The following is a 10,591-nucleotide window of genomic DNA, read 5'->3' as shown; positions in this document are numbered from 1 at the left end:
TTTATTCTGTCGAGCGCAGAAACCAGTGTGCGTCGATAGTTCGAAAATCCTATTCGATCTAATGGGTCGGCCTCACTCGACGATTTTCTGGCATGTTGGGGTAGGGGGCGGGGCCTAGGGGAAATGGGGGTGCCCATTGGCTGAGTGGTGGGGCCTATTGGGGAGGGGGCGGGGCCTAGTCGAGAGGATGGATGAAGCGTCCCCGAAGTACCCGAACCACCTATAGATCGTTGGGTTCTCAATTTATTGAGAGTGGAGAGGTGAGAGAGGGAAGTCGGCTTTCAGAGTTGCTCCTCTTGCGAGCTAAGTATTCGTGGCGAAACCGCGACGCGGAAACTTCTCCGCACTCTCCGTCTCTCCGCCTATCGTCCTGCGTGTCTCTCTCTCTCTCTCTCTCTCTCTCTCTCTCTCTCTCTCTCTCTCTCTCTCTGTCTGTGTGTCTGTTTTTCTGTCGGTCTGTCTGTCTATGTGTCTGGCTGGCTGGCTGCTCAGTGTCGTCCGAAGCCAAGAACACCGTCAGAATTTTCTCCGGTTGGAACGGCGCGCTCTGGCTGCTCCCTGTCTGAAATTCGTTGACTCTTGAGGGGCCGCGCGACCAGTAATTCCAGGGACCAAGTGAATTAGAATTTTTCCTCCATAAATAAATTAAAATAGCGATTAGATACTCTAATGGAATAAAGTTCTATAAAATGTCAATTAAGTCGTCCATATATCGCGTCGATCATTCTTAGGTTTCTAGAGAAACCTCCAATTAGTCTATAGGAAGTATTTAGGACAACGTCTTCCATTTAACCAGTTAATTGTTTTTGAAGATTAAGAAAAGGAAGAAACATAATGGGGTACTCTACAATGAACGAATGATACTTGTTCTCATTAAATCAAGGTGCTATAAATAATATAGGGAATTGCAATAAAAGTAGAATTGGTAACTCCTCGTCTTCCTCTTCTTTATAGTATCTTTTATAAATTTACTATACATCCAATGTATAGTAAAGTAAGTCAAATTTAAAATTGTGTAAAGGTTGATTGTATTTAAGAACATTAAAATACCGTCGTTACTTATTGAGATTATTGAAGAAGTAATGACATTTCTATCCATCTTTTATTCTTTAAAATTGATACAGGCAATTTTTATTTTGCATAAAAATCCGCAGTCTGACAATAACTGTCTAATATATTTGGTAACAATATTCGCTAATATAACGATATAGTATAAAATTATTATACAATACTATGTAAAGTATAGTATATAACATTATCATATTATCAATGAATGTATTCTATAACCAATGAATGCTACAACGAATCAAGCTCTAGAACGAATTAGTTAATTTTCGAACATTCCATTATATTAATTTGTTTCAAAAGGCCTTGAGGTTGATGCAGATAACATCAATCATGCCTAAAGATCCGTGCAGTGCACTAATAAGCGAACAACGTTCAGTAGAAACCGAGGTGCAGGATAGCGAGCGGTCTGGCGTTCGCAAAAAGATAACTGCTGATGCGTCAGTCGTGCAGCAATGGCATCGTTAACTGTCGCAGCGTTTTTCACAAATGGGAAAGATCTCGTTGGATTTCGTAGGAAGATACGGTTATTTATTGTTCTGGAGATTTCAGCCAGCTGCGGATTGTTGCCTCATCTCTGGTGGTCGGTCTCGCGCTGGTCCCACGGGTCTCTGGACGGGGCCCATGGGATATGCGGAACGACGGCGCGGCGGCGGGGCCAGGGAGCGACGGATACGCGAACACGGAGGTCACCATTGACGCAAATCCATCTGACGGTCACGTGACCGGCCGTGCTGGAACACAATACCGGCGCGCAGACCCGAGCAGACCCGCGGCAAGCCAACTTTCATTAAATACGCCGTGGCCCGCACCAGCCCGCGCGTGCACGTATGCGTCGCAACCGAGGGTCCCTGGATCGGCCGGATCGTTGGATCGTGCGCCAACGGGAGGATCCGTTGAAAAACGCGGCCCACCCACGCTACCAAATAATCGCCGGCTAACGAGCAACGGATCAGACCGTTCCTCGAATGACAATCAGCTGGCGAGCTAACGCCGATTTCCTATTTATACGCTTGGGTGAAACAACTGTTGTCCTAATTTATTTGGACGTCGATCGCTATTTTTGGACTCTTCCAGGATATGAAATCTCTTGACAAACGAATAACTTTTTTAACGTTGAATTAAACGAGACGATTAGTTTGATTAGAACTATGCGAAAATAGCAATTGAGTAAACTATAAAGAAAAGTATGCTGAGAAATAAGAGTCATTCTGCTTTAAACGATGTCTACGTATATTTTTCCACGCGATTTTTATTAATTACGGTGAATGACACATTTTCTTTTTTAATCGAAACAGTTGAAATTGTACGTGCTTTCTTGGTGAGATCATTTCAAGTCACGCGATTCCAAGCATTCTATGAATTCGGAAAAGAGGACAGATCCTGTACGATAGAAAATGATCTCAGTCTCTTGTGGTATCGTTTCCTGAAAGTAACGAGATTAGTCGTACAATAAATGACGAAACTGCTGAGGAAATGCTAGAAGGTTGTACTCTGAGAATTTGAAGGAAAGACAGATTGAGGAAGAAAGCAGCAGGAGCATCTATTTATAATCAAACACCAAATTCCGACGGGTTTTCCCATTTGTTAAAAGTGTAGAAGGATTGTATCGGATTCCATCGCACTTCTTCGGCTAAGAAATTTGTCTTAGCTGCTCTTCGATATCGAAAACTCATCTTTTATTAGATTTCATTATTGTTTCATCCCTGGGGGCGATATCATGCATTGTGATAAAGGAGGCGATGTAAAACACTACATTACTATTTATTAATATGCTTTAATAATTCATACAAACAGTCCGTGCGTCGCATCGCACGCTGAGAATCACACAGACTTATATAGTAGTCTCAAAGATCCATCGAACGCACGATCGAACGCCTCGATCGCTCAATAGCGCACGTGGTTTAAACGAGCGTGACAAACGTCTCACACCTTGCTATTTGATTAGAAGGATTGAAGGTTTTATCCTAGTTAACGGAATACATCTTCAACATTTTCGAAGTTCACGGATCAAGCTGTGAAGGATTGAATTTCTGTAAAGATCCACGGTCTGACTTCTAATTTATGATCAGGGGGAGAAGTCCACGTCGTGCAACAGATGGAGAACATAGGTTGCCTGACCTATTAGATTCGTCCGACTGGTCTACGCCCCTTTGAATGCGAAGCATGCGTCGCTGTTCAAGTTCGAGGGGACGACGAATTCTCTTGGCAAGAAAATTATCGCGGTTTGCGAAAACCGGATCGTGCGTGCTCCCGTAAAAGGAAGAAAAGTGTAACATCATCGCTCGGCCGTATTTCCTCTGACATCACAGAAGCGTCGGGTGACACCTGTATTCCCTGTAAACCTCTCAAAGGAAGCCAAGAAACTGTTCACGCTTCGGTAGCTTTTTGTTTCAATCAATAGTTGAAAAGATTCAGCATTTTGCATTTAACCCGTCCCGGTCCCGACTATGGCTTCCAAATTGGAAAACATTGCTTGAAAGTCTTCGTCGATAAGTAATTTAGCATCGATAATCTTACCTTCTCACGTTTACAGAAACGTTTCTATTAATGGTTGTATCCTGTCAGATCGCGGATGTTCCTACAAATTTAATTCTCTTCTTCTCGTTAATTTTTTACTGTTTCAGTATGTTTTAAAAGAGAAAAGAACCGACCAATTTTTGCAAAACGTGTTATTCAAATTATAACGCGCTACGCGACTCGGTTATTCACTATTTCTCTGTTACACTTTACTTGCACGAGACATCGTCGGAGACTTCAATATGGCGCTGCTGGTTCACGTTGCTTATTATAGTAGCAAATCGGAGAAAAACAATATGTAATGTTTTGCTTCGTTTCGAATCGAATAAATCATTCGAAACTCTCTCCGTGGTATAATTGAAATGACAAATTGATAAATGTTTTTTATCCACCAGTGCCCGTTATGTGTTCTCCAGTTTTATAATTATGGTACGATCCACGGTGATTAGCAATTGTAATATCGGCGATGTTTTCAGTATTCAACGAGAGAGATAGAGAGGGATGCAGAAAAACCGACGATGCTCGTTTGTTACGGGTAATCTTATCCTCATTCGTGTTGATCGAACGCGAAATTACGGTTCTTGAGTAATAGCCTGGACAAATAGATGTAATGATCCAATAGCCCACGCATAAATTTCTACTTTTTGCTCGTACGTGCGTCACGTGGCGCAAAAAATGAAAAATGACGAGCAGATGGTGCAGAAGAAGAGTCGGCGATGATGAGCACACTGCTCCCCGGACTTTCGTTCTTTGTTCAACGCGAGGTTTGTAGGTTTTTGCAAGGGTCGCTTACGTACGTGTTCGGTTACGAATATACAGGGCGTCTAAAAGCTTGGCTAAATATTTTCTCAGAGAGGAATCTGGAAAGATATTGAAATTAGAGCCATTGCAAATTTTAAACGTAGGGAAATAACATCTTTGTGAGCAAATATTCATAATAATGCAAAGTAACAATTTCCGATAATGTTCGCACAAATTTTAAGCCTATTTTGTAGCATTTCGTAATGGAAGCAGTCCCTTTAGTCATCAGTTGCAGCACGCTGTGTTAATTAATATGCAGCATGGGACTCGTATCATCGCGGGAATTAACCCATGATCTGCTGGAACATATGTAAACGAAACTTGAGAAGTAGATATTGTTGGGAATACACTATTGTTGATCGCATAAACCGTCATCTTTATTTTCACTACTAGATGATAGTGAAAGATATCAGTATGAATTCATGAATTCTAGGCCAAGCGATAAAACCATGGTTTAAAAAATATATTAAGCGATTTTTATTCTGGAATATTTTATAAAATATCTTTTCCTTTACAGAATTCTATTAAAAATAATATAAGAAATCGGCATATGACATTACAAATTTTATATTAATATTGTTTATAAATTGTTAAAAAAATAAAATCTACTTTTATGTACAATTAGATTTGACGATATATTCTATTGACATATCGATATAAATATCATATCGATGTATATATGCATATATTCATTCGGCTTTTAGATCTATTGGACTGAGGATCCTTAGCACGTATTGTAACATTTTTACTGATTCGTGTTCCTGTTTTTTATCGTCTATAATTAGAAGCGTGAGCCTGCCCAATGCTTCCTGAATGCTTTGCGAAAATCCAGAACTCCGTGCCACTAATTTTCCTTTTTGATTGTTCGCTATCAAAGACCACAATATAGAGCCAGCTACCTTGATTTCGCTCAAGGAGCCGTTTTTAAATATATCGTGCAGGACATTAATGAATTCAACTGTAAAATAATATTAGCAATAAGTTTTTGTATAAAAACTCGCAGTCTAAATATTATTTTTTAATTTTCGTTTTTTTTTTCATACCTGAGCTAAGTAATCGGGGCCTGTTCGTCATATTAAATGCTAGATTTCGCAATATGGAAATTGCAAGGATTCTGCTAGATGACGAAGAGCATTTCGATAATTGCAGTAAAACGTCCAGACCATCGACAGCCTAAAATATTTATTTCAGATATAGTTAACAATTAAAATATTTGCTGAAACTTTTGTAATTTACCTTCGGCACGCATGCTTGTCCTTCCTCGTAAAAAGTGAAATCAATTAAAAACTCCAAACAGTAGAGTTCAACAAGTGGCCATGGTTTCGTACGTTTCGTTGTAATTGGATGTATTTTCGTGAAAAATTGTAACAAATTGCTCTGTAAGATTTTATTCGATTAATATTACTAATACTGGTATTGTACTTTACAATCTTACCTTTGATATCGCTACTCTACATTCATGAACGTGTACTGCATTTCTAAGGATGTGAAACGCGAAATGCAGCTTGTGATTATCAAATAATCGGCCAGCCTTGTCGATTTCTTTAGAGACTAATTGAATAACAACATGAATCAGAGCAAGAGTATTAGGGGTTCTCCTGAGTCCTGCTCCAGGCAAGATAGTTGTCAACGTTAACGATTGCGCCGCTGTAAGATATCACAAATTAGTATATCAAGGTTTCCTATTCGATTTCTTAACAATGGTAGCAATTTGAAAATTACCAGCAGGACATTTAGTTGTGTAGGTGGCAAGCAATTTGAGTGCAGTGGTTGTCACAGAATTGTTCAGTGCGATCCAAACCCACAACTTATGCAGCACATCTGCCAATCCACATTTCGTCAGAACTTCCTTCACTTGTGTGTTACCATACATAAAGTTCATTAATAGTGTAAAAATGCCATTGACGTCATGTAACAGCGGGGGGGTCTGTGCAAAAAAATAAGGAAAACTTTTAATATACAAATGATGCTGGAAATTCCATCTGGCATGCACAAGTGATCATCGTTAGATGTTTTTACAACAGCATCGTTGGAAAACCCGTCGGATGAGCATAGGAATAAACCATCAGGAACTAATTATACTCCTTTACAAGTGAAACAATTTTGTTCTTGTAAAAACAATCTTGCAAGAAATATGTAAATTACCTTTCTTTCGCGCTCCATTTGATTTTTAAAAAGCTCGAAAGGCTGCAAATTCAGCCTAACATACAGCTCCTTCAGCATCATCAGTATAGTCTCCGGTAAATTTTCTTCTAATGCGAAGTTTTTGGCTGTGTTTGAAACGCACAATAAATTAGAAAGAGCGCCCGTTATCAAGTCTCTGTCTTCATTTAATTTGCGATTCTTCTTCGACCGATTGTAATTATGAATAATGAACAGGTGCAAAAAAATACTGCACAATTCTTCACCCATTAGAATTTCTTTCTTCTCGAACTCACGATCCATTGCTTTGTCAAAAACCAAAAGAATATCCTCGTTTTCCGGTGATTTTTTCGAATGTGCGTTCACGCTTCGCAAAGAGAGCTTGTTTATATCTGATATAATCTGTCTCAAGTTGTTTCTATTATCGCTCGAGGTTTGTATTAAAGTGGTATCTATTACTGTTTGCAAGGAGACGCTGCTTTTCCCCAAATAGTCTTTTTGTATCTCCAATGAAAGAAGAAACGCTAGACAACCGATTGCACTCATGCGAAGTTCCACGTTAAGGTCTTTTATTGCGGTGCAACTTGATAAGAGCACTGCAGTCGGATCGGATAATTCCAGAGCTGCTTGTATCGCCTCAAAGTGCTGATTTTCAGTCAGTGAAAGCACGGCTATGAAATTGAAAATCTCCGTCCATAATCGGTTTTTTAACGACACCAATTGTGATGAATCAGTACCTGTACATAAGCTTGAATTAATAATTTTTTCATAAATAGTTATACAGTATTATTCATTTTTAACTTACGATATAAGTCACTATTCAGGAAACCGAGTAATGCATGAATGGAGTCCGGTGAAAAATTAATGAGAGTAATATATTCATTGCTATGGGTGACACAATTCGTTAGAACTGTGCAGATGCTGATGTACATTTCTAAAACGTCACAGTAGTGTGATAAATTCCTTTTGCTGTCGATATCTTTGTGAATTTCGCTGATACAACTGAAAGCAGAAACATATAGCGGAAATTCTATAATAATCTTTTACTTTTACATGTACTGTCTCACCTCAACAAATATTTGTCTATAGAGTGCTCATAAATTTGATGAATGACTTCTTGTTTTCCTACAAATATTAAATTGTTTAACAGTCTGCAAACTGCTGTTATCAAAGATGGTGTGATTACTAGCTGAAGACAGTTGTCTGTGATCTCTGATTCTCTAACTGAAACTAATAATACTGAATAGAGTAATTATATTACTTTTTTAAAGATAAATAAAAAATTGAATATGATACATACAAGGTTGCATCTCGTCTTGGCAATTATACAGATAAGAAATTGTACGTGGCACCAATGAAGTGCTACCGGACTGTATACTGTGAACAGATGGTGTAATTGCACTATCTTGATCATGTTGATCTATTAAATCGCAATCGAGAGTAGTGTACATGTAGACGTTCGAGCACAAAACACTCATTTCATAGTAAATGTTGTTTTGTTCAACATATATCATAAGCGCATTTGCTTTCAAAGAGTCCACCTAGTTAAATAATCGTTCTGTTATCTCTAATTCAAAACTGTAATTTGTTTTAAATAAAAGCGGGCGGTCTAACATTTACTTACATACTGAAATGGTAAAGAATTGCAATTTTTCACTAAATTACTGAACGCAAGGCATGCTTGTTCTCTAACTATACACGACTCATCGTTACTGAGAATATATTGAAGTAGTGTCTGGCACAACTCACTCGGTGCTAGTGCTACGGTAGTTAAAAGTTGAGAAGCAGTATGCACGTTATTTATCAAACCGGCAAGTAATTGCAAAGCGGATGCCTGGACCAAAGAATCTCGGTTTTGCCACAGCATGGGTAGCCAACTTAATGAGCGACCTTCATCGTACCAAAATGCTGCGAAAGCCTGAAAAAATATTTATGAAAATATCTTACTTGTGGCAACAATGAGAGATTTATCTACATTAACTTACAGTTTTGTTAAAATTGAGCTGCATTTGATATAGCAGCTGATTAAGGCAAATGATGGAATTTCTAGTTATGGATAAGCCCATGAAGCTAACTGTCCCAGCACCATGGAAGGATATAATCAATTCAATTAAAGTATTTCCTAGTGATATTAATAAATTTTTGTAATTCGCCCAGTGGCATTTTCCAATTAAATATGTTAAACATGTTAACAGCCAATCGAGGTATGCTGCAATAAATATGTTATACTTTACATTAAGCTAAATAATGGCGTAAGAATTAATGGAACAAATCAAATTTACCTAAATTATAAAAATGCTGTTGGTCTCCGAAACATAAAGTTGAGACAACGAGTTCGATAAAGTGAAGCCAAACATCTTCATCTTCTTCAGCGGACTTTTCAGGTTTCTCTATGGCTGAACACGTACGAGCTAACTTCAATATCGATTGATGAACGTCTTGATTGTCGAGCTCTGAATCTTTAAACAATTCTGCTAACGATTTCGTGATATGTTTTATAATCTTATTCGCCCATCTGTTTTTCCCTATATTTAGAAAACCGTAAAACTGTAAGTAAAAAATTAAGACTCTTGCAAAATTTCTGCATACCGTTTTTTGTAATGTTCGCATGGAGCTGTAAAAAGTTTAAAACATCAACGAACAGTTCACGGTCCTCTTTGCTCGCCGGATGAGAGAGCAAAAATCGCTCAAATGTTCGTTCCCAAGGTAATAAACTTATGTCCTTAATTTCCTCATATTGTTGCAATTTGTAAAATTTTATGTATCTAGAAAATAGCACGGCCAATGATAAACGGCAATTATAAGAGGTATAATATAGAAATGGTTAATTACATTGTGAGATAGTCAAGCGCGCACGCAACTGCAGTGTGCGTGGTGGAGTTCTGTATGTTGTACAATTGCTGCTGGCAATAGTAATGGGGAAAACTGAAACGCAACGTCATGAACTCGTTTTCTTGAATTTTTAACTTTTCCGACACATCAGAGTTATTTAGGTCACTCCAACTTTTCCAAAGCACGTTTAAACCGTCATTCCATTCCCATATCCAGTACTGTTTAATAAAAGTTGATGCCAATGGATTAGTACTATGAAGAACTATAAAATATAAAAATAGTTATTTCATTTACAGATTTCATTGTAATTCATGAAATACTTAGCAATATTCATTTACCAAATATATCAGACCGCCTGTGCATGCTTATTTTCCAATGTGATTTACAAAGAAACGGTAATTTCATTTTGGATGTGATAAGGTACGGCAACGATATGTTTAATTGACTATAATTTTCCGTACGTTTTTCACTCAGCCTCATGATGTATTCGTTGTAAAGTAACAAACATAAAAGCTTCGAACCATCGGTTCTAATGCATTCGTTACTTGGAAATAGAAAAATACCTGAGAAGAATATTTCATATAAATAATTGTTCAAATTTTTTACCTCTTTAGATCTATTTTTGCAATTTATTACACGTACTTCTGATTATATTTGAAAGAACGTTTATTCGAGTCGACAGATCATGTCGTACAGTACTTTCAGTGGATACCAGTAAATCCAAGATAGTGATTATTGGAGCTACGGAATCTGGATAATGAATGTAATCCTTTTCTACCTAAACATCATTACAGATTATTTGCTGAATTTTCTTATCTTCTATTCAAATTAAGCAAAATTAAGTTTACCAATGCACTATTAAATATCTTCAAGATCGATTCCAGTCCGTTCTCAGTAATAAATAATTTATGCAAAGAGACGTCCGTCAGCATAACACTAATTTGAACCAAAGCAGATTTTCGCATTTTCGGATCAAGATTAGATGTATTTAACATTTCGAGGACGGATAATAAATTACTTCTCTGTAAAGTTTATTCATTATATAAAATTGTTAATCGTATAAAGTTTCTGAAATAAAGAGTTAAGAATATGTAACCTGATAGTTGCCTGTTGATTTTCTAAGACATGACTGATGTTCAAGTACACAAAGCGAATTAAGAGGTAATCCGTGCAAGGATAACAGACGTGGTAATTTTTGAACAGAATCTTTTTCTTTTCCAAGAAGCCAAAT

At 37.7% G+C, this 10,591-nt stretch overlaps 1 protein-coding gene across 1 annotated transcript; it reads right to left on the bottom strand.

The window, feature by feature from the left end:
- Nucleotides 1-1,311: 1,311 nt before the first annotated feature.
- Nucleotides 1,312-10,585, bottom strand: Ana3 (rotatin homolog anastral spindle 3; the record flags this gene model as incomplete). The annotated part of the gene is made up of 18 exons (XM_078195167.1): nt 1,312-5,344; nt 5,430-5,559; nt 5,623-5,763; nt 5,822-6,033; nt 6,109-6,313; nt 6,532-7,265; nt 7,334-7,530; nt 7,596-7,758; nt 7,829-8,069; nt 8,153-8,446; nt 8,514-8,737; nt 8,811-9,053; nt 9,118-9,293; nt 9,361-9,622; nt 9,699-9,923; nt 10,003-10,138; nt 10,209-10,382; nt 10,457-10,585. Coding segments are annotated over 18 exons (4,155 nt in total), but the record flags the coding sequence as incomplete, so codon positions are not given.
- Nucleotides 10,586-10,591: the final 6 nt, after the last annotated feature.

Source organism: Augochlora pura, unplaced genomic scaffold (genome assembly GCF_028453695.1).
Source record: "Augochlora pura isolate Apur16 unplaced genomic scaffold, APUR_v2.2.1 APUR_unplaced_109, whole genome shotgun sequence".
NCBI lineage: Eukaryota > Metazoa > Arthropoda > Insecta > Hymenoptera > Halictidae > Augochlora > Augochlora pura.
The sequence above is the reverse complement of the archived record's forward strand: the minus strand, read 5'-3'. Positions and strand labels throughout refer to the sequence as shown.